The sequence below is a fragment of the Budorcas taxicolor genome, chromosome 19 (assembly GCF_023091745.1).
Source record: "Budorcas taxicolor isolate Tak-1 chromosome 19, Takin1.1, whole genome shotgun sequence".
Taxonomy (NCBI): Eukaryota; Metazoa; Chordata; class Mammalia; order Artiodactyla; family Bovidae; genus Budorcas; species Budorcas taxicolor.
The window spans coordinates 21,396,886-21,422,273 of NC_068928.1; the positions used below are offsets into that span (position 1 = coordinate 21,396,886).

A 25,388-nucleotide genomic window follows, 5' to 3' on the forward strand; every position below is an offset into this window, starting at 1 on the left:
TAAATATTATACCTGTATTATCTCACTTAATTCTCAGAAAAATGAAATAACTTCCCCAAGTTAAAACAGCTAGAAAATGGTTGATCTAGAATTTGAACTCAGTTCATGAACTCAGTATTGATGAAGTTTTCTCTGATGCCTCATCACAATTAGTTGCTTTCTCCTCTGGGTTCCGATAGTGAGGTTTTTCCATTTTTGTTTCATTTTGTTTTAGTTCACTCCATAGAAGCAGTCTTATTATTGAGTAAACACACAGACTCTGGAGCCAAACTCCCTGGGTTTGAGTCCTGGATCTGTGGTTTGCCAGCTGTTAGATCTTGTGCCTCAGTGTATCTATCTTTGAAACAGGAGAGTTAATAGTACCTACCTCTGGATTGTTGTGAGGATTAAATGCATCAACCGATGAAAAGGTATAGTGCAGTGGCTGTTACATAGCACTGGCCCCGTGGATGCAACCGGTCCTGCCTGTGTTCTCTCTCACTAGACTCTGGCCTTCTAGCAGAGGACAGTCCTTTATTTATCCCCCGCTCCTCTGTCACCCATAGAGCAGACCTTTAGCTAGATGGATGCTCCATAACCATTTGTCAAATTGAACTTGTCAGTGGGTAGGTGTTTCTGCCACACCATGTGACATTTACAAGTTCATAATCTGTGCTGTGTTTCGATTACCTATGAGTCTTTTAGAAAAAGTCGTTACTGAAGACCATCAGGCCATCTAACAAGCTCTGCTTTGTTTTTCAAAAGCCAGGTCATTACCACTCAGCGTCTGAGAACTGGAAACTTTTTCCCAAGTTCCTTCACTTGTGAAGCCAGGACTTTCCTTGTGGGAAAGAGAAAAGGGACACCTGTCATAGGTTAGGATTTCTCAGGGGCAGCTGGAGTTATTTAGTTGGAGGCTTCCCCTCCAGTGAGCAGTGACCGGGTCAGGAGCTTTGGGTTTCACTTCGAACCACCAGCACAGAATACCTGCTTAGGATGGAGGCTCCAGACCAGAAAGAGGTTGAAACTGCAAGGCGGGAGGCCTGGGGATTCTTGGGAGGGCGCTGGCTCAAGTTACATCACATTATTTCACAGCCCTCACATGTTTATTTACTGCCTCCCTAGGTGAGGCTGCAGGAGTGCGTTGGCAGGAAGAGGCTTCCAAAGAGAGTGAAAATGGTAGAAAAGGAAATATTTGATTAGAGGTTAACATGCCCCCTGGGGCCGCTTTGATTTGGATTATTGTAAAAGTGCACAGAGTAATGATTAAGTACTCCCTGGGGTAGCGGGGGGAGGTGGTCTCTGTACAGAGTTGGGGCTTTGCTTCTGATGAGTTGCAGCTGGTGTGTAAGAGGCACATGAAACCAAACGGGCATGGAAGAGAAGAGATGCTCAAAGGACCACAGTGACTATGCTAAATTCATCATCCTCACCTAAGCCCGAGCCTTCTCCTGTCCTCTTCCTCAATGAAAGCTCGCAAGTTGCTTTGGCCATAACCTGAAGTCAGCCTACAGCTTCTCTTTCTGTCACCTTCTCTTTCCTGTCTACATTCTCTCCTAAAGGTCTTTCAAATCCATTTCCTCCTTTCCATCTCCACTGGCACTGTCCTCAAGGGTCCAGAGCCTCATCATGTCTTTTTGGATTATATCTTCTTTACAGGTTTCTCGGCCTCAAGTCTTAGGCCTTCCACTTCATTCGCCACTGTTACTGTTATTTTTTTTTTAAAGGAGCTCTTTATTCTTGCCTGGAGAATTCCATGGACAGAGGATCCTGGTGGGCTACAGTCCATGGGGTTGCAAAGAGTCAGACATGACTGAGCAAATAACACCTTCACTTTATTTTTTATTAATTTATTTTTGGCTGCGCTGGGTCCTTGTCCTGGCACATGGGTTTAGCTACCCTGTAGGGTGTGGGATCTTAGTTCCCTGACCAGGGATCATACTTGTGTCCCTTGTGTTGGAAGGTGGATTCTTAACCACTGGATTGCCAGGGATGTCCTGGGATTTTTCTAAACTAGCTTAACATCTGTCAGTGGCTCTCCATGGTCTTATGGATCAAGTGCTCCCCAGAGCCCAGCTTGTGAAGCTGTCTGAGTTCTGATTCTGCTTCTCTGGTTTGTGTCCTCCATACCCATGAGCTCCTTCACAATCCTGACCTGTATGCAGTTCCTAGGATGTGCAGTATTTGCTCATAAGTTTTCAGTGTTTGCTCCTCCTTCTGCCCAGAATACCTACCCACTTCCTCTCCTAATTTCTCTCCTCCTGTGCTCCTCCCTCCTTGGGTTGAATGAAGTTTCCTACATCCCTAATTATAAACTTACTACAAACTGTATCCAGTCTCTGAGCAGAGTGAACTGCTTCCCAGCACCATAGCTGTGGCACACAATAGTTGCTCAATAAATACTTGATACATAACCAACTAACTCTACTATTCACATTAGGGTTCAATCATAGTTCAAGAAAGGAGCCTGGAAACGCCTGGCTTTGAAAGAAGGAACTACAATCGTTATTGCAATTATGTTCTTTGATGGGTAAAATTTCACACTTGATAAAAGAATTAGGAGGTTTTGTGCTTCTTCAAGCTAAAGTGATGTAAGCCTACTTTAAAGACCAGTTTAAAGACCTCTTCTCTAGATGGTAACACATTGTATTTGCCAGCTTTAAGGCATTTTGGAATTATTCTCACCAAGCAAATGTTTCCAGAAATGTCATACCTACTGCTTTTGAAATGTCACTCTAAGGCCACAGTTAAACAAGTAACTCGGTCAGGAGAAGTGTGAAAGGTGGGCAAGTGAACCATGAAATGAATTCGCCTACAGGGCTGAGACCAGCCCACACTGGAACCCGTGGCAGTGAAATAAACTGGGGTAACACCGAGGAAATAAATCCATCAACACAAAGAGAGCCTATTACATAGAAGATTTTCACTAGACATAAAGGAGACATCTTCTTTCAACATAATGACTAAAAACTGGAAAAGAGGTAGTGAACCCTCTGCCACTCCAAATGACCCAGTCCCTTCAAACGCTGACTGGCGGGGCGCTGGGCTCAAGTTAACGCAGACCCTGTCCGATGGGAAGGGTGCACGGTGGGAAGGGCTGCGACGTCTTCTGTCTCTTCTAAGGTAGATTCTTTCGAACCTTTGAGGGGTTTTTTCAAGTTCTTTGATTCTTTTCGAACCTTTTGATTCTTTCTATTCTCGGTTCTAAGCGTTAAAGCGCAGCTGGGGAAAGCTGCAACAAAGATGGGAAGGAAGCCGGTGATAGTAGTCAGAGGAAAAGGGGTGACAATGAAGGGATAACCCATAAAAAAGAGAATGAGCGAGTAGAGGAGAAGCGGAGCAAAAGCAGAAAAGGAAACTGGGAGGAGGGAGAGAGAGAGAGACAGGAACCCTGACCGAAGAGGAGAGTGACCAAACTCTACCCAGATAGGAGGAAGGCACGCCCGGGGGGGAATCTGCGGCTTTAAGGACGGCCCCGCCCACGGAGTGACGCGGCGGCAGGCCCGCCCACCATTGGCTGCGGCCGGAGGGCGGGATGGGGTTGCTAGGAGCGGAGGGGATCCGGCGGGCCCCGGCCTCCCGGAGCGCGGAGCCGGGGGAACGGAGCCGGGGTTAGCGGAGCTGCTGGAAGATGGCGAGTGGCTGGGACGCGCGGCCGCCCTGGCGGCCCGGGCGCCTCCCGCTGCTGCTGTGTCTACTGCTGCTGCTGCAGCTGCTGCGGAGCCCGGCCCGGGCCGCGCACATCAAGAAGGCGGAGGCGACCACGACGACGACGACCAGCGCGGGCGCCGAGGAGGACGAGGGCCAGTTTGACCGCTACTACCACGAAGAGGAGCTGGGCTCGGCGCTGAGGGAGGCGGCGGCCGCGGGGCCCCCGGGGCTGGCCCGCCTCTTCAGCATCGGCAGCTCGGTGGAGGGCCGGCCGCTGTGGGTGCTGCGCCTCACGGCCGGCCTGGGGCCACCGCCTCCTGACGGCGACCCGGGGCCCGACGCGGCGGGGCCGCTCCTGCCTGGCCGGCCGCAGGTGAAGCTGGTGGGCAACATGCACGGGGACGAGACCGTGTCGCGCCAGGTGCTCGTCTACCTGGCTCGCGAGCTGGCGGCCGGCTACCGCCGCGGGGATCCGCGCCTGGTCCGCCTGCTCAACACCACCGACGTGTACGTGCTGCCCAGCCTCAACCCCGACGGCTTTGAGCGCGCCCGCGAGGGTGACTGCGGCCTCGGCGACAGCGGCCCTCCCGGGGCCAGCGGCCGCGACAACAGCCGCGGCCGCGACCTCAACCGCAGCTTCCCCGACCAGTTCAGCACTGGCGAGCCCCCGTCCCTGGACGACGTGCCCGAGGTGCGCGCCCTGATCGAGTGGATCCGCAGAAACAAGTGAGTACCGCCCTCCCTCCACCCACCTCCCCATCCACGCATCCCTCCGGGGCACAGGCTGGGTCCCTCACTCCGCAGGCGTTCAAACAGTGCTCGCAGGCCTAAGGGACTGGAGTAGACAGGGCGGAGGGCGACACCCCATAAGGGGAACTAGGGCCCAGGCCGCTTAGCCTCTGTCCTCAAGATAATTGTCGGAGAAGCGCTGCCTGGAGGATGTCATTTATTCAAAGAATGCGGAGAGCCGCCGTTTGGCTGGAGGGGAGACTCCTTTATGGCTTTCTGGTCCCTGTTCTCACAGGACAGTAGAATAAGCGATGGAAGAGACCTTCAGGATGACCTCGGTCAGCTCGCTTATTTTATAGATAAACTGACAAAATTGCGGCTGTCGTGACTACAGGCACTGTGCTAAAGCCCCGTGGACTGCATGATCTCAGTTTATGTTGGACACAACCTGATGAGACAGGCAGCATTCTCATTCTTCTTTTGCATGTGGGGGAAATCGAGAGTCAGATTGCAAATAATTTACACAGTATGAAAATCATTTACATATTACGGAAGTAGCTGGAACTGGACTCAGGCATTTAGTCAGTGTTCTGAGCCCTGCAGGGAGCGTGTAGCCTACAGATGACACCCGTGGGGTCTTTATCTTGGTTATTTGATAAAAACTGATTCTCTTCCAGTCTTTGCTTCTGACTCAGCTATGGAGCCTATAGACATGGCTGGCCAGAGAACTCCTCCAGATCTGGAACCTTCACCTGGGAGCAGCCTCATTTTAGACTCTGAAAGGTTTCTGATTCCATCTATGCACATTATTAGTGGACCAGAGTCCAGTGGCTAATTGTCACACTTATACACAACACACACAAACACACCTTAGGTGTTAGTAAGTGCCACGTGGGATTTGAAATATTAAAAGAAGCATGAGGACCTCAAGAAATAGGTGTATGACATGGGACTATGCTAAATATAGAGGAGATGTGTTTATGTACCCAGTTAAGCTTTACGGGAATTGCTCCTACTGACAAAATATGTGTGGGCTGCTATAATAGGGGTCATCTCTGTGAAAGAGGGAGAACTTGAGTCTTAAGAGATGCGTAGGATTTTCGGCAAAAAGGAGGAGAGGGATAGAGGAAGAGGGAACTTACGGAATCATGTCCAAAGTGACCAGGCACCTCTTCCCTTTCTCAGCTATTGGCTTTGCCAACATATCCTCTTTTTTTGTGTCTTCCTAAGACTTGTAGAGGATTTCCTTGGTGGCTCAGCGGTAAAAATCTGCCTGCCAATGCAGGAGACATGGGTTCGATCCCTGGGTGGGGACGATCCCCTGGAGAAGGGAATGGCTACCCACTCCAGTATTCCTGCCTGGAAAATCCCATGGAGGGAAGGAGCCTGGGCTACAGCCCATGGGGTTGCAGAAGAGTGGGACACAATTTAGTGACCGAAGAACAAGGACATAGGTTTGTGGAGCAATTAAGCTTTCTGTCTTGATCTGAAGATTTCTAAGTGACAAATAAAAGCAATAATGAACTCAGGTGTTTTCCTGTGGGACTTAGAATCATCTCTTCTACAAGATTCAGTATGTAGCAGACCTTGAAAAAGTCATGGACATTAGGACAATTCTATATTCGTTTTCTCTCCCCACCTTTCACTTTAATCCTTCTGAGAGGAGTAGGCATTAATCCCTGGGAGGCATTAACTTCACATACACTTTCTGGGAAGACATGGTACGTGTATTACCTTATTTAATTCTCGTAACCACCCTGGGAAGCAGGTAGCATTAATCCCCATTTTACAGGTGAGAGAAAAACTAGGGTTCAATGGATTTAGAGGCAGCAACTTTACGTGACCATGTTAGTAGTGAGGGAAACAAAATGCTCTTACCCATATTTGCCTGGATTCGGAGCCTCTGCTATTGCCACGACACCAAATGGTCTTCTCCTCTGGTGTCTGGAATTGTGCTAACTGTAATTATATTAGTTATTAAACTTGACTTTTTTCATAGTCTGTTCTGGTATTTATTCACTGTCTTTATCAGCTCATTTCCATCTTCTGAGGACAGATTCTGTGTTATAAGTAATTTTTATTGTTTGACGTCCTCTGGGAGGTACTAATCATATTTAACTTTTCAAATTAAACATATCATAGACTTAATTCTCTTTCAAGCATATAAAATGTTATAGATCAACCCCCTTTAGAATTTCTGTAGGTCAGTTTCTTTCACTGACAAAAAGGCAGAAGCAAAAAATCCAATTTCAATTGCAAAAAGTGTTTAATCTCCAGCCATAGAAACAGGTTGAGCTGTTACATGAGTGGAAAATGTATAAATAGGGCTGCAGCATGTTTTTGCCTTTAGCTTTTACCATAAAAGGAGTTCTTCAGTATTTCTGTATCTATAAATGTGACTGGATTGTAAGTGGGTTCACTTAAAAGTAAAAAACATAACAAAAATTAAAATGTTTCTTTTTATAGAAGCAGCCTTATCTTCATGTCAGTTTATTTTTTAATGGCCCAACCAAACCTTGGTCCTAAAAAGAGAGCTGCTTTTACAGTGATACAATGTTCCGTATTGTTTTTCTCTGAAAGCAAATCACTGTGTCAGGTCTCTCCCCCAGCCCCACCACCAATCTTCTCAACTATGGTGTCTCTCTCGAAAATGCGAGTTTAGTGTATTGTGAAACTGGAATGAGGCAAAACACATCCTGTTTTAATTTATTTGTCTCCGAATCTCAAAAATTCTCTCTGGACAGTAATATAAAAAGCATGAAACTTATTAACCCAACTCGTGTATTCAACAAATATTTATTTATGTAAGCCACACTTTCTATGAGATTGACACATTATGAAGTACACAAATTAGATTGAACTCTATGAAATTGTCATTTTTGTAGGTCAAAACATGGTTGAATATTGGCAAGTTCATATTCAACCTAATCGAGGTCCCTGAATAAGACATCTCCTAAAACATTAATTTCTACTGTGTTATTAAGCGATGTTTTTTCAATGATTGGAAAATTCTTTAAAGTTATTTGAATTTCACTTCAGTTCAGTTCGGTCGCTCAGTCGTGTCCGACTCTTTGCGACCCCTTGAATTGCAGCACGCCAGGCCTCCCTGTCCATCACCAACTCCCGGAGTTCACTCAGACTCACGTCCATTGAGTCAGTGATGCCATCCAGCCATCTCATCCTCTGACGTCCCCTTCTCCTCCTGCCCCCAATCCCTCCCAGCATCAGAGTCTTTTCCAATGAATCAACTCTTCGCATGAGGTGGCCATTTGAAGTTAAGGAATTGTAAAAACTGCTTGAAATTTGTTGAATGGATAATGCTTTCTTTCCATTTTCCTTCTATGTTGTTTGGTCAGATTATAACTGTTGGTAGAATTGTCTTCTAGGTCTCAAGAGGAATATCTAAGTTCGTTGATAAAAGATGTAGAATTTTAAAATATATGTTTTCTGTGCCTTTTAAAAAGTGATGTGTGATTTTTATTTTCCAAGGTTTGTGCTTTCCGGAAACCTGCATGGTGGCTCGGTGGTAGCAAGCTATCCCTTTGATGATTCTCCAGAACATAAGGCCACTGGAGTCTATAGCAAAACTTCAGATGATGAAGTATTTAGATATCTGGCAAAAGCCTATGCTTCAAACCATCCCATAATGAAAACTGGTGCCCCTCATTGTCCTGGAGATGAAGATGAAACTTTTAAAGATGGGATCACGAATGGTGCACACTGGTATGATGTGGAAGGTATGTAAAGCCCTGAATTTGCTATATTTTCCTCCTTGTTCATTTAACTTTTCTGAGCATACTCTGGGTGGAAAAGAGCAAATAAACTTCAAGGAATTATGATTTTTTTTAATCTTGAAAATTTCAAACCCACAGTAAAATTGAAAGAAAACTCCATGAACACACTTGTATGTTTTGTTCAGTCACTAAGTCATGTCAGACTCTCTGTGACCCTGTGGACTGTAGCCCGCCAGGCTCCTCTGTCCCGCCAGGCTCCTCTGTCCTTGGGATTTCCCAGGCAAGAATACTGGAGTGGGTTACCATTTTCTTCTCCAGGGGCTCTTCCTGGACCAGGGATCGAACCCACACCTCTTACATTGGCAGGAAGATTCTTTACCACTGAGCCACCAGGAAAGCCCGAACACCTGTATATCCTTTATTTAAGTTCACCAACAGTTATCTTACCACAAATATTGCTCCTCTCCCCTACACACACACACACACACTCTCTCTCTCTCTCTCTCTCTCTCTCTCTCTCTCTCAGATGATTGTAGTTGAGAAATCCACAGTAACTCAGTGGTGTCACCCCACATCTGTTTGCATGTAACTCAGATTCCCTGTGTTACCCCCCCACATACCCCACACAGCTCCTTTTCTTCCTGATCCGATGCAGTCAAGGCTCCAGCATTTTGCATGCGCCTCTTGTGTTTTTCAGTTTCCCCCATCTAAAACAGTCATGCTAACAGTCTCTTTTCTTAATGATGGTGGATCTTTTGAAGTGTCCAGGCCAGTTGTCCCACAGAACAGCCCATATTCTAGATTTGTCTATTTCTTCATGATAAGATTTTCAGGTCCAAATTTCCAGCAAGACCATTACACTGATCCCACGAAGAGGCACATAAAATCAGTCAGCTTGAATTGTTTACCATTTCTCTTTAAGTGTTATAAAAACAGCTGTTGTTCTTTTTAAACTTTTGGTATCCTTTGAAGGACAACTTTTTGTTTTTATGCACAGGCTTAGACAATTTAATAAAGAGTAATCAGAAGAAACAGTCAATCCATGAAAATGTTATCAGTGTAAAACTTTTTTCTCTTCTTAGAATCTACCCATGGTGAATGCCTTAGGTCAAGAGTCCTTAACCTCCAAAATCTAATGCCTGATGATTTGAAATGGAGTTGATATAAAAATAATAATAGAAAAAAATGCACAATAAGCATACTGTGCTTGAATCATCCCACAACCATCCCCCCGACCCTCCATGGAAAAATTGTCTCCCACAAGACCGGTACCTGGTGTCAAAAAGGTTGGGGACTGCTGCCTTGGGTTTTCACTTACCCTATTATTTTTATTGGCAGTCAGCCACATTATAAAGTATCTTATGACATTTCTCTTAATGTGCCTTCTTTAAAATATCTGAATAACTCTGAATTTTTATGTCAAGCCAAGAATACCCAAATTGAGTACCAAGTTTCAGGACTTGATACTTTCTGTAGTTTTCTGATTCTCCTATAGTTTCTACCCATGTTTCTTATATATAACTAGTGAGCTGAACTATTTAGAAAGGGGTATGAAATATATAGAAGCCAAACTTTCTGCCTGTAACAATTAGAGGTGGTTTGAAAACCATTAATAAATTTTAAAGATAAGGGATATACTTTAATGTTTAATTTCATTTCGGTCTTTAGCAAATATTAATATGTTTATTTTTAAGACTCTGTAGGTCTTGCGGAGTCTTAGTTCTTTGACCAGGGATTGAACCTACGCCCTCCACAGTGAAAACTTGGAGTCTTAGCCACTGAATTGCTAGGGAATTCCCTTTAGCAAATATACTTAATAAAACCAGATTTCTTTTTTAAAAAAAAATAGGGTGCAAAATCCTTTTTTTAAAATATAAATTTATTTATTTTAATTGGAGGTTAATTACTTTACAGTATTGTATTGGTTTTGCCATACATCAACATGAATCCGCCACAGGTATACACATGTTCCCCATCCTGAAGCCCCCTCCCTCCTCCCTTCCTGTACCATCTCTCTGGGTCATCCCAGTGCACCAGCCCCAAGCATCCTGTATCATGCATTGAACCTGGACTGGCGATTCATTTCACATATGATATTATACATGTTTCAATGCCATTCTCCGAAGTCATCCCACCCTCGCCCTCTCCCAGAGTCCAAAAGACTGTTCTATACATCTGTGTCTCTTTTGCTGTCTCGCATACAGGGTTATCATTACCATCTTTCTAAATTCCATATATATGGGTTAGTATACTGTATTGGTGTTTTTCTTTCTGGCTTACTTCACTCTGTATAATCGGCTCCAGTTTCATCCACCTCATTAAAACTGATTCAAATGTATTCTTTTTAATGGCTGAGTAATACTCCATTGTGTATATGTACCACAGCTTTCTTATCGATTCATCTGCTGATGGACATCTAGGTTGCTTCCATGTCCTGGCTATTATAACCAGATTTATTGAACTAGTGGTTTTGTGATGTTGTCAAATTACTTCATTATTTGAGATCCTATCTAAAATAATGGACTAAAACTAATTTTTCCTTTTTGGAGAATGTTGTTAAAGGTTAGAAAATAATTTCTAATTGACAGTTGACTAAGGAAGATAAATACATGTGATACTATTTAAAAAGTAAGTGTGTTTCCTTCACAGTAAGTAAGATTATTTGGTTAAGCCAGGCAACAGGTTTTTCTGAGTCTTCCAGCATCTCAAGGAGCTCAGTTTTGCTGCTGCCGTTATTTTTTTACATAATTTATTTGGCTGCACTAAGTCTTAATTGCAGCACATGGGATCTAGTTTCCTGGCCAGGAATGGCTCCAGCCCCTTGTATTGGGAGCTTGGGGTCTTAGCCACTGGACCACCAGGGAAGTCCCTATTCTTGTTTTTGTGAGCATCTACTTCTCTCCTGTTTTAGCTGGGTGGTCAGACATATTTTATGTTATTTCTACAATAACTAGCTTGTGTCTCTTACTGCCTTAGCAATATTGAGCAGTTTCAGTAGTTTCTTGAGAGTGTGAGTGTGTGTGTGTGTTTTAACAGCTTTATCAAGGTGTAACGGACATACAATAAACTGGACAAATTTAAAGTGTATAGTTTGGTAAGTTTCAACATATATGTGTACCCATGAAACATACATATTGTTTCAGGAGTTTCAACAGGGCAAATTTGTTGTTTATCTTATACTGGACTGTAGTGAGTAAGGTGTTGTGAAACCTTGTGACTAGGCATATATGCAAACCCAGATGTCCTGGAGTAACTTTACTGACACTTTATGTGACGTATTGAGAAATTCTAACTCAAAGAAGTAGAGACTTTTAGAACTGAAAATGAATGTATTGATCTAGTCCAGCTCTATTGCTTTACAGGAAATCAAGGCTTTAGTGGTGAAATAACATGTGGGCATCATTTATTTACCGAGCAGATATTTACTGAGCCTTTGCCACATCCTATATACTGTATTAAAGACACGGTGTGAACAAAACAAACAGTTCCTGCTCCTGGGGGTGAGGAAGTACATTAGTAGTGGGGGTGTGAGGCAGTTTGGCCCCCAGAACCTTCACCTTCCTTGCCAGGATTGATTCAGTATATCTAGCTACCTACGTGGGTGGTCCTGCTTCTCTCAAACCTTAGGCTCCATCCAGGGAATGACTATCCTAATAAGGCCTGTGAATAGTCTTGTCTTCTGCTAAAGCCTGTTATTGTGACAGCCTAAGCTCAACCTATTCATGCAGCAGTCCTCTTTCTATTTTTTTTAAAAACCACAATGTGCTGATTTGTATGCCTTTTGTTTACCATTCTTTAGTCTTTTCTTTCTTCATGGTTTTGAAGACCTTATAAAAAAAAATCCTCTGATGGTTTAGGGTGTTTATTCTAAAGGAAACTTAATGAAACTCAATTATAGTTTCAGTCAACTTTAAGAATTGCCCTCTTTCAACTGATAGGAATTTCTAAAAGGGCAAGTAACCACCTATATAAAGAAGAGAGGTATGAAATGTGACCAGATAATGTGTCTGTAACTAATTCAGGTTTTGGTGTGTGTGTATGTATGTGTGTGTGAATTTAAACTCCTTTGATCATTTGGGCAGCCATTCTCTGCATAAAGTGGAGGTCTGACGGAGCAGCACTAATCTGCTCTAAATATTGAGGTATGTTTGGCTTGAGGTAGATTGCTGACAAAGGAAGGAGCATGGGGGAAATAAAACCAAGCTGTTTTGAACAGCATACAAGGTTAGATTTGGTCCAAAAATGGACTGAAAAGCTTATTCTTTTTTTTTTTTTGAAAAGCTTATTCTTGAGTAGCATTTTCTGTGTCATTAAGCAGGGCATTATGTTATAATTCTTCTGTCATCAGAAAATTGGAATCTATATAAAATAAAAAAGAATCAAATGGACAGTCTAGAAATATAATATCTGGTCTTAAGAAATAGACAAATCCATAATTACAGTAGGAGATTTTAAACATGCCTTTCTTAGTAATTTTTAGATCATGAAGACAAAAATATCAGTAAGGACACAGACGATTTAAATAACATAAACCAATCTGATCTAATGAACTTGTACAAAATACTGTCCTCACATTTAATTTTCCTGCAGTCTTTTTATAATCCAAAGTATACACGATAAGGAGTTTATCATTGGTCCCACTTAAGGTAGATGTGTCTACTTCTGTTAGTGCTTTGTGTTACTTTGTTCTAAAGTATATATATTAAAAACAAATATACTAAAACATACTGAACTTAAAGCATTCTTATGTCTTTGCTTATTTCACATTTTAATAGGATCAAGTCTGAGCTTTTCAGTCTGACACTTAGCCTTCTAGCCTTGTACGCGTCTCTAGCCTTCTCTCCTACCTCTCACCCACCACTGAACGACTTGTGCTGTGCTGTGCTCAGTCATGTCTGGCTCTTTGCAGCCCCATGGACTGGTAGCCCACCAGGTTCCTCTGTCCATGGATTTTCCCAGGCAAGTTGCCATTTCCTACACCAGGAGAGCTTTCCGACCTAGGGATTGAACCTGCCTCTCTTGCCTCTCCTGCATCGACAGGTGGATTCTTTACTACTGAGCCACCTGGGAAGCCCCGAACTACTTGTCCTTCTCCAAAAATGTGAACCTTCAGGTACTGGGCTGCTGTCTGTCTGGTATGCATTTCTCCAGTTCAGCTGTAACCTCCTCTGAAACCTTTGCTACAGTAACTGTCACTCTGTTGCCTTCCTAGAGCTTGTTGTTCAACATCAGTAAAATGTTTATCTACTTCTGTTGTTAGTTTTTTGTATCTTCTGCTAGAGTGTGAATTCTTTGATAAGGACTTGCTGTGCTTAGTCACTCAGCCGAGTCCTACTCTGCAATTCCATGGACTGTATACAGTCTGCCAGGCTCCTCTGTCCATGGAGATTCTCTGGGCAAGAATACTGGAGTGAGGTGCCATGCCCTCCAGGGAATCTTCCCAACCCAGGGATTGAACCCAGGTCTTCCACATTGCAGGTGGATTCTTTATTGTCTGAGCCACCAGGGAAGCGCAGGAATACTGGACTAGGTAGCCTGTCCCTTCTCCAGGGGAACTTCCCGACCCAGGAATCAAACTGGGGTCTCCTGCATTGCAGGCAGATTTTTTTACCACCTGAATTACCTGGGAAGCCCTTGATAAGGACAGTGTGGTGCTATTCATACAAAATGTATCACCAGGGAAAAAGTCCTACAGGAAGTGAGACTGGGGAGGTTTTTACAGTTATTTGGAATAAGATCTTTTTTTTTTGGAGATAAGTGCTTTATCTAGAGGGATGCCATGGGAATGAAAAGGGAGTATGAGATACATGAGAAATTGTGTGAGAAGAGTTGCAGAATTAACAGTGAGACAGTAGGACAGAGTATCTAGGCAGAGAAAGGCGTAACTTTGAGACCTTGAGCCTGGATTAGTAAGAATGATCACGGAAATGGGAAAAAAAAAACTACTTGAAAGAAGTGTGTGTGTGTGTGTGTGTGTGTGTTTTCTCTTTAGATGGAAGAAGAGTGAAATTGGAGGTGATACTGGATGTACCAGTTATAAGTACCTAATGTACAGTCGGAAGATAGGCTCTGGGGCTTAGGAAAGAGGTCAAGATGATAAAGACGTTTAGAAGTTATGAGACATGTGGAAAGCATATGTCCATGAACTTGATTTTGAAAATTGAATTGATATTGTTTCCTGGCATCATTTAATTGCTTGGAGCCAGAAATTCAACTGGGAAAAATATATATATATATATGAACAGATGGATGCTTTTTCATCTCCAAAGTGAATATACTTCTGGCATTTTGTATTGGGATGTTTTCTTTAAGGAATGCCAACAGTTTAGATATTCTCACCCTGTTCATATGTTAAGAATACTTTCGATAATCAAATGTGCATTAGTAAAGGACTTTTGGTCTTACCTGATTTTGTACATTAAGGAGGTTTTGTACATCGGACCTCTTCCTTTTTTCCTCTCTCTTTTAACCTGAGTGGCACCTTGTTTAAAAGGAAAGCAAAGATGTAAAATGATACTCAAACAGGATATTTGCTTCTGTTTGAGTCACCAGTTTGCTTTAGCAAACTGAAATATAGCCTCATATGAAAAAATCTCACCTTTAGGAACAGCGTGCTTGTATATTTTGTAATGTAGTAATAGACTTTCATGAAGGTTGAGAACCAAATGCTAAATACCACTTTAGGATGTGGCCCCTAAATCTTCAGATACAATGTCTAAAACTTAGATGTGTTTTTATTTTTTTAAAACATAGATGGTAGAAAATGAGAAAGTACTTAAAAAAAAACAAAACACTGTCTCTCTTTCTCTCCCCTTTTTGCTCTCCCTTCTTCCTATCCCTCTTGCCTTCCCCTCCCTCATTCTTCTTCTTTTCCTTTCCCTCTCCCTATAAAAGCTACCACCTCATCCTGGACACCCTGGTTGTATTACTTCAGCTCTGAAGTGCTACTCCTCTGAAATGGTCAGAACATGATAAGACACCCATAACCTTCCTATGGTTAATAACCCATGGGTAGTTGGCTGTACCACCAAATCATTCCTGTAATGTCCCAGTAGACTCCCCAGAATCTCACCCTGTAGCCTCATCACATCACTGTGGTGTCAACTCAACAGCCCGTGTTCCCCCGGCAACCAATGGTGCCAGTCCCTGGCCAACACTCCATGAATCCAACCCAACAGCACCAGCCAAACTTTCCATTGCTCATGCAGCAGCCCTTCTGGCCCCAGTCCATCCAGCCACAGGCTCACTAGCCCCTTGCCCCCCCAGCTACCCCACCCAGCCCTTGCTGTCAGAGCCATCTTGCCCCCAGTGTTCCCCATGCAGCCTCTGTCCTCCATGTTTCCTGGCCTGCCTCTGGAAGCTTGGCCAGAAACAGACAAGACCAAACAGGACGAAGTGGATTAAAAGATCAGAAAATGAATTGCTTTCAGAATGACAAAGGAACACAACAATTTGTTCCTGCCCTCACTTTACTGAGTAAATTCTGTAACTAAAAATAAGTACCATTACCCAATAAATGTTTTTTAAATTAAAAAAAATCTTACTCAGCTATTAAAAAGAAAACATTTGAATCAGTTCTAATGAGGTGGATGAAACTGGAGCCGATTATACAGAGTGAAGTAGGCCAGAAAGAAAAACACCAATACAGTATACTAACCCATATATATGGAATTTAGAAAGATGGTAACGATAACCCTGTATGCGAGATAGCAAAAGAGACACAGATGTATAGAACAGTCTTTTGGACTCTGTGGGCGAGGGCGAGGGTGGGATGACTTGGGAGAATGGCATTGAAACATGTATATTATCATTAGTTCAGTTCAGTCGCTCAGTCATGTACGACTCTTTGCGACCCCATGAATCACAGCACGCCAGGCCTCCCTGTCCATACCAACTCCCGGAGTTCACTCAGACTCACATCCATTGAGTCAGTGATGCCATCCAGCCATCTCATCCTCTGTCGTCCCCTTCTCCTCCTGCCTCCAATCCCTCCCAGCCAGTCCAGGTTCGATGCATGATACAGGGTGCTCGGGGCTGGTGCACTGAGATGACCCAGAGGGATGCTATGGGGAGGGATGCTATGGGGAGGGATGCTATGGGGAGGGTAGTGGGAGGGGGGTTCAGGATGGGGAACACATGTATACCCATGGCGAATTCATGTCAATATATGGCAAAACCACTACAATATTGTAAAGTAATTAGCCTCCAATTAAAATAAATACATTTATATTTTTAAAAAAATCTTAAAAAAGGAAAATGCACTCAAAGAATTATGTGAGATAAAGTGTTGGCCAAGTTAGACAAAACTGAAAACAGATTCAAGACTGTGTACTTTAACTTTGTAGAATCATATCATTAGCAAATATATATTCAGTGGGAGTGGTGAAGGAAATAGATTTTCATAAGATAAGTTGTTCAGAATACAAAGACCAAGTTCAGGTACAATTTGGTCAAAGCAAACTGGAATTTAAAGACCAGGAATATGGGAAATTTTTTTCAAGGGCTCTCTATTTTTTCCATTCATTTGACCTAGATCTTTCACTTAAAATTTTGTATGACCATCATGCTCATTAGCTTTTAAAAATATCTCAAGGAGTGCAAAATTTTCATTTAATAACTCACTATCTGTAAATAAGTTGTTCACAAAAGTAAAAATTACGAGAACTGCTCATGATCCTGTGAAGTAGTTTTATTAAAGAAATAACAGTAAGCTCCAAATTTAAATATAGAATAGAAATTGCTTATATTTACACATTCTAAAATACTTTTCCTAATGAAAAAAGAATACATTGCATTTTTTTTTCTGTAAAAGATTTATGAGGTTCTTGTATCATACAGTTTGATACTTTATAGCTGGCCTGCTGAAGACAAATTAAAAAAATACTTGCTCTGTTTAAGTCTCAACATTGTAACATTGGTTGTATTTTTTTACATTGACTTTCTGCATGAGGCATTAGAGGGAGTTATTTGAATGAATGATTGAATTTATTTAAATACCCTCCATCTCCTTAAAGCTAGACTTCTCTAGTGAAAACAGTAATAGGGATTGGTTCCATGATATGAAAACGATGAACTGAGCATCTTAAAGCATATGAAGGTTAGTGTGAGACAAATGGATTGAAGGAATTGAATGAGTATGAAGAGAGCCTTTGATTTAGCCCCCCATACAGTTAGTATTGATCACAATTTGTTGTAGTGCTGGACAGACTCCTAATGGTTACACTTTTCTTCTTTAGTATTGGTAAAGGAATGAAAACATAGGGTAACTGTACATTGCATTCAATTTTTTCTGAGCATAGAAAACTGGGTTGGTAGGTAGGCTTAAAAGCAAAATGTAACCTTTTGTCTTTCTTTGCCAGTTCCCCTTGGGAGTAGAGGAAATAGTCTAAATCAGTAGTTTTCAAACTGGGTATATTTGGGGAGAAGGAAGAGAACAGTTCGTTTGGATAACTTTAAGGAAATAAAATTCCAGCTCTTCCATACCTGTTCTTAATACTGGTCTGCCTGAGAAAGATGCTGGCAGTGGAGAGTCAATCTTACATCCTCTTCTCCCACTTGACTGAAGAAAGTCATACTTTTCTGTCCATCTGAATCACACTATAGATTTAAGTTTTACAAACTTCCAGTGCACCAGAAACAGAAGGGACAATTTGGTGATTAATGGTATCATAAAAGCATCACTCAAACATCTCATTAAAAGATATATTTTTAGTAATTATTATTTAGGTTTATTTATCAAAATCTGTAATAAAACTATGCCTTTATTGGTAAATTATATACCAGTAGTTATTGTGCTAATTCAATCTAGAATTAAAAAATGTAATAAGGCATTAAGGAAATAGAATTTAATTAATAGAAATTAATCAAAATTTAAACATGCATACATATGTATTATTATAGATTGAAGTATTATAGGGTCATCAATAAAGGACTTTCAAGCATAAAAGTATATCCCATTTGAGTAGCAATCTGTAGAGCAAATGGAATGGAATAAAAGTTCAAGAAGAAAAAGGAAGCGTAAAATTCCTCCTGTTGAAGAAGAGTGTTCATACAAATTTTTAAAGTTGATTCTGGGAATCAAACTCTATAGTATTCTATTTCGCGCCACCTAAAAAAATTAAAAAAAAAAAAAAATTAGGGCTTCCCTGGTGATCTAATGGTTAAAACACTGAACTGCCGATTCAGGGGGCACAGGTTCTATCCCTGGTCAGGAAACTAAGATCTCATATGCTGTGCAGCACAGCCAAAAGATAAAAAAATAAAAAATAAATCGGCATTATGCAAGAAATCACATTGTTAGAAACTATTTAAATTTAAAATCAAATCTTTTAGATACCAACTTTAAAATATGTGGTATTGAATGATTTCTCAGTTATTTTCCTATGAATAAAAAGATTGAAGGTCGTTAGTTTAGCTAGCCCCTTTAAAGACTAGTGGGTGTTAGAGACTTGCTTATTTATGATTGTTAATAAGTAGGATAAATAACAGATCCTTTATACTATTAGTAAAGTGCTTTATTGCTTTAAGGATGCCTGTGGTGTGTGTTTCATTCCCAAAATAACATTTTTCTTTTACTGGATAAAGATAATGTTCTGGTATCTGACATTTTGTCCTTTAGTCTGTGTTGAGTCATACAACATATCAGCTTAAAAAATAAACAAATGTATTAACTGAATCTGACAGTAGCTGCAGCAGTCAGTAATGTCAGGCGTATCTGCAGATCAGTGTTCTCTGTGACAGTGAATTTTGTATATGTAGGTTTTCTGTTAAGGGAAAAAAAAAAAAAGACAGTGAATCTGAACTAGCTACTTAGCTAAGGTTACTTACTATGCAGTTTTTGATATTTAGTATTGGAAAAATTATGTGAAGTTTAACACAGATGGCAAATAATGCCTATTTGTGGCATCTCGCAAAAATTCTTAAATTATTCATGTTAATATCTCCACTTGTTTTCAGCTTTTTAGATGAGTTTTTTTTTCCAGTTGTTCTTTTTATTTTTATTTTTATTAGTTTTTTATTTTTTTTAATTTTAAAATCTTTAATTCTTACATGTGTTCCCAAACATGAACCCCCCTCCCACCTCCCTCCCCATAACATCTCTGTGGGTCATCCCCATGCACCAGCCCCAAGCATGCTGTATCCTGCGTCAGACACAGACTGGCAATTCAATTCTTATATGATAGTATACATGATAGAATGCCATTCTCCCAAATCATCCCACCCTCTCCCTCTCCCTCTGAGTCCCAAAGTCCGTTATACACAGCTGTGTCTTTTTTCCTGTCTTGCATATAGGGTCGTCGTTGCCATCTTTCTAAATTCCATATATATGTGTTAGTATACTGTATTGGTGTTTTTCTTTCTGGCTTACTTCCCTCTATAATCGGCTCCAGTTTCATCCATCTCATCAGAACTGATTCAAATGAATTCTTTCTAACGGCTGAGTAATACTCCATTGTGTATATGTACCACAGCTTTCTTATCCATTCATCTGCTGATGGACATCTAGGTTGTTTCCATGTCCTGGCTATTATAAACAGTGCTGCGATGAACATTGGGGTACATGTGTCTCTTTCAATTCTGGTTTCCTCCGTGTGTATGCCCAGCAGTGGGATTGCTGGGTCATAAGGTAGTTCTGTTTGCAATTTTTTAAGGAATCTCCACACTGTTCTCCATAGTGGCTGTACTAGTTTGCATTCCCACCAAGAGTGTAGGAGGGTTCCCTTTTCTCCACACCCTCTCCAGCATTTATTGCTTGCAGATTTTTGGATCGCAGCCATTCTGACTGGTGTGAAGTGGTACCTCATTGTGGTTTTGATTTGCATTTCTCTGATAATGAGTGATGTTGAGCATCTTTTCATGTGTTTGTTAGCCATCCGTATGTCTTCTTTGGAGAAATGTCTATTTAGTTCTTTGGCCCATTTTTTGATTGGGTCGTTTATTTTTCTGGAATTGAGCTGCATAAGTTGCTTGTATATTTTTGAGATTAGTTGTTTGTCAGTTGCTTCATTTGCTATTATTTTCTCCCATTCCGAAGGCTGTCTTTTCACCTTGCTTATATTTTCCTTTGTTGTGCAGAAGCTTTTAATTTTGATTAGATCCCATTTGTTTATTTTTGCTTTTATTTCCAGAATTCTGGGAGGTGGATCATAGAGGATCCTGCTGTGATTTATGTCTGAGAGTGTTTTGCCTATGTTCTCCTCTAGGAGTTTTATAGTTTCTGGTCTTACATTTAGATCTTTAATCCATTTTGAGTTTATTTTTGTGTGCAGTCTTAGAAAGTGATCTAGTTTCATTCTTTTACAAGTGGTTGACCAGTTTTCCCAGCACCACTTGTTAAAGAGATTGTCTTTACTCCATTGTATATTCTTGCCTCCTTTGTCAAAGATAAGGTGTCCATATGTGTGTGGATTTATCTCTGGGCTTTCTGTTTTGTTCCATTGATCTATATGTCTGTCTTTGTGCCAGTACCATACTGTTTTGATGACTGTGGCTTTGTAGTAGAGCCTGAAGTCAGGCAAGTTGATTCCTCCAGTTCCATTCTTATTTCTCAAGATTGCTTTGGCAATTCGAGGTTTTTTGTATTTCCATACAAATCTTGAAATTATTTGTTCTAGTTCTGTGAAAAATATGGCTGGTAGCTTGATAGGGATTGCATTGAATTTGTAAATTGCTTTGGGTAGTATACTCATTTTCACTATATTGATTCTTCTGATCCATGAACATGGTATATTCTCCATCTATTAGTGTCCTCTTTGATTTCTTTCATCAGTGTTTTCTATATATAGGTCTTTAGTTTCTTTGGGTAGATATATTCCTAAGTATTTTATTCTTTTCGTTGCAATGGTGAATGGAATTGTTTCCTTAATTTCTTTTTCTACTTTCTCATTATTAGTGTATAGGAATGCAAGGGATTTCTGAGTGTTGATTTTATATCCTGCAACTTTACTGTATTCATTGATGAGCTCTAGTAATTTTCTGGTGGAGTCTTTAGGGTTTTCCATGTAGAGGATCATGTCATCTGCAAACAGTGAGAGTTTTACTTCTTCTTTTCCAATTTGGATTCCTTTTATTTCTTTTTCTGCTCTGATTGCTGTGGCCAAAACTTCCAGAACTATGTTGAATAGTAGTGGTGAAAGTGGACACCCTTGTCTTGTTCCTGACTTCAGGGGAAATGCTTTCAATTTTTCACCATTGAGGATAATGTTTGCTGTGGGTTTGTCATATGTAGCTTTTATTATGTTGAGGTATGTTCCTTCTATTCCTGCTTTCTGGAGAGTTTTTATCATAAATGGATGTTGAATTTTGTCAAAGGCCTTCTCTGCATCTATTGAGATAATCATATGGTTTTTATTTTTCAATTTGTTAATGTGGTGAATTACATTGATTGATTTGCGGATATTGAAGAATCCTTGCATCCCTTAAACTAAAGCTTGAAGTTGGTGAATAAAGACTTTTTGATGTTCTGAAGGTAAGAGAGTTTTGTCATTTTTGTTTTGCAAACTAAAAGTTTGCTTCTTTTCTGACGTTGACTCCTGTAGGGTTCTAAAGAGATAGATTAAGATATATATCACGGCTCACAAATTACCTCTTGGGGATGGCTCATTATTATAGACTCAGAGGAAATGTGCTTAATTTTTATGAGGTTTCATTGAGAGAAAGGTATTTTGTAGATAGTTTTCTGTTATTGATTTCTATTGAATTCCATCATGTCAAATAACGTATTTTGAAAAATTTCTTTTAAATTTATTAAGTTTGTTTTATGACTCAGGATACGGTCTGTTTAAATGTTCCACATGTACTTGAATGTTTTCTGCTGTGGTTGGGTAGGATCTACTATAAGTGTCATTTAGAGCTGGTTAAGTGACACTTTTTCAGTTCTTATGTATCTGTTGCTGATTTTCTGTCTACTTGTTCTGTTGACTACTGAGAGAGGACTATTGAAGTCCACAACTGTAACTGTAGATTGGCTCATCTCTTCCTTTAGTACTATCAGTTTTTGTTTCGTGTGTTTTGAAGTTCCGTTGTTAGATGTCACATTTAGGATTGTTATATTGTCTTGGTGAATTGACTCTTTTGGCATTATGTACTATCCCTCCTAGGGTTTCCCTGGTGGCTCAATGGTAAGGAATCCTCCTGCCAGTTCAGAAGATACGGGTTCAATCCCTGATTTGGGCAGATCCCTTGGAGAAGGAAATGGCAACCCATTCCAGTCTTCTTGCCTAGAAATCCCTGTGTATAGAGGAGCCTGGCGTGCTATAGTCCGTGGGGTCACAAAGAGTCAGACATGATTTAGTGACTGAACAATAATTATCCCTCCTTCTATCTGGTACTTTTCCTTGCTCAGAAGTCTACTTTAATCTTAATATAGCCATTCCATCTTTCTTTTGATTTATGTTTGCATTGTATATTTTTTCCATTGTGTTAACTTAACCATACCATTCTATTTAAAGTGAGCATATAGTTGGGACTTGTTTTTTTATTCAGTTTGACAGTTTTTTTTAGTTGGTGTATTTGCATCATTCACACTGAATGTAATTGTTGATATGTTTGGATCAAGCTTTACTTTTTAATTATTTTTCTTTTTGTCCCTCTGTTTCTTATTCCTTTGTTTCCTCTTTCCTGCCTTCCATTGTATTGTATGGATGTTTATTATATAATTTTAACTATAGTATTTTTTACTGTATTTCTTTGTAAAGTTTATTTTGGGGGTTGCTCTGGGAATTACAGTTTACATAATTTTTTACAGTTCTACCTAGAAGTAATATTTTACCACCTCAAGAAGAACATACAAATCGTACCACCATACCCTTTATTTTCCCCCACTCAATGTTGCAGTTGTGGTTTATGTATTATATCTATACTCCCACCAGACAGTGTTATACATTTTGCTTTCAACTGATATACATAGTTTTGAAAACTTAAGAGGAAAACATAGTTTATTATATTTATCCAAATATTTGCCATTTCTCTTCTTTCATTCCTGAAGTTCAAGGTTTTCTCTGCTATCATTTCTCTTCTACCCAGAAAACCTTCTTTAGCATTTCTTTTAAAACAGATCTGCCTGTGGGGGATTCTTTTAGCTTTCCACCACAGACAATATCTATTTCTGCCTTCGTAGTCCTAAAGGATATTTTCCTTGGACATAAAACTCTGGGTTCTGGATTGACTATTCTTTAAAAAAAATTTGTGTGTGTGTATGTCATTGCCTTCTGGCCTTCAAGGCTTCTGATGAGAAATTCACAGTCATTTAAATTGTCTTCCTATACAAATGTATCATTTTTCACGGAGGACTTTCAAGATTGTTCCCATTGTCTTTGGATTTCAGTAGTTTGACTGTGATGTATCTAGATGTGAATTTCTCCTGTTTGAGATTTGGAGAAGGAAATAGCAACCCACTCCAGTGTTCTTGCCTGGAGAACCCCAGGGACAGGGGAGCCTGGTGGGCTGCCGTCTATGGGGTCGCACAGAGTCGGACACGACCGAAGTGACTTAGCAGCAGCAAGCTTCTTGAAATATAAGTTTTTGTCTTTTGCCAGATTTGGGAAGTTTTCAGCCATTGTTTCTTCAGCTTTTTTTTTTTCCAGCATGGCACTCTTTTTTCCTCCCCTTTTGAAACTCTAGTAACAAGAATATTCGACATTTTGATACTGTCCCTAAAACTCTGTTCTTTTACTTTTTTTTTTTCTGTTGTTCAGATTAGGTAATTTCTATTTATTTGTCTTCAAATTGACTCCCCTTTGTCATTTCTATTCTTTTGTTGAACTCATCCAGTAAATTTTAAAATTTGGTTATATTTTTTACTTCTGAAATCTATTTTTTTAACTTCTTCTGTTTGTTTCTTTTATTTCATTTCAAGACTGTTTAATCTTACCTCTTTAATATTTACCTGGCTATAATAATTACTTTAAGGTTAGTCTGATAATTCCCATACCTGGGTCATCTTGGAGTTGGTATGCATTATTTTTTCCTTGCAAGCTGTTGACATTTGACTGGTTCTTTAAATGTCAAATAATTTGGATTATATTCTAGACATTTTGAATCATAAAAGATTGGAGCCTTGTTTAAACCCTATAAAAATGGTAACTTTTTGTTTATTCATTCTGGTAGTGAATGACCCACTTAGGTTCAGTTGCAAGTTTTTGCTTGCCTTCAGTAGGCTGTGATTCCAATGTCAATTCAGTTTTCAACACCTCTGTCCTGCCTGTTCAGACCTGTCCTGTGCGAGTACCTCCCAGGGAGCAGTGGTCTGCTGTGTAGATCAGTTCTCAGTGACTTTGGTATGCTGTTCAGGGTCAGACCCTCACATGTGCAATTCACAGTTGAGCCCAGGAATTCATAGAAAACTTTATAGGATCCCTTTTTTGATCTCTGTCCTGTCTACAGTCACTTCCAAGGTCTCCCCAAATAGATCACAAATAAAGATACCTTAGGGTGTTAACTGTCATTAGTTGTCAGGGAAATACAGGTTGGAACCACCATGAGATAGCACTATCCACCTGCCAGGATGCTTAAAACTACAAAAGGCTGACCAGTTGCTTGAGCAACTTGTTAGCTAAGGGTGTGGAGCAACTGGAACATTCATACCTTGATGTGGGAATGTGAAACAGTACAACCACTTTGGAAAACAGCTGAACAGTTTCTTGTGAAATAAAATTTTCGCTTATCACATGATCCAGCTACACCTCTCCTAGGTATTTACCCAAAAGACATGAAATAATTTGTCCATGTTAAGTCTTAGGCACAGTTTTATTCATAATCACCTAAAGCTGAAACCAAGTCAAATACCCACCACATAGTGATTGAATAAACAAATAGAGGGCTTCCCTGATTGCTCAGCCATAAATAATCCGCCTGCAATGCAGGAGATGCAGGTTTGATCCCTGGGTCCAGGAGATCCCCTGGAGAAGGAAATGGGATCCCACTCCAGTACTCTTGCCTGAGGAAGTCGATGAACAGAGGAACCTGGTGGGGCTACAATCCATGGGGTCACAAAAGAGAGGACACGGCTTAGCCACTAAACGATAACTACATCCATACAATGGGGTCTACAGTAATGAAAAGGAGAATTTCTATGATAATGATAATAGAGACTTTAATTGGCAGATATTACAATGTATTATTTTGTAACTCTGCATTCAAATGGGTATATCTTTCCTTTTTCTCCTTTGCCTTTCACTTCTCTTCTTTTCATAGCCATTTGTAAGGCCTCCTCAGACAACTGTTTTGCCTTTTTGCATTTCTGGGGATGGTCTTGATCACTGCCTCCTATACACAGTTTCACAAACTGTCCATATT

The 25,388-nt window shown here is 40.6% G+C and overlaps 1 protein-coding gene across 2 annotated transcripts in view; it reads left to right on the top strand.

The window, feature by feature from the left end:
- Window positions 1–3,610: 3,610 nt before the first annotated feature.
- The window catches only part of CPD (carboxypeptidase D), a 71,973-nt gene continuing 50,195 nt past the window's right edge, over window positions 3,611–25,388 (top strand). For both annotated transcript variants that reach the window (XR_008201078.1, XM_052658923.1), the window contains exons 1-2: window positions 3,611–4,356; window positions 7,849–8,096. Coding sequence is in view for 1 of the 2 variants with exons in the window: in XM_052658923.1 (XP_052514883.1) it covers window positions 3,611–4,356; window positions 7,849–8,096 (994 nt within the window). In the remaining variant the exon portion in view is untranslated. The remainder of the gene's footprint in view (window positions 4,357–7,848; window positions 8,097–25,388) is intronic.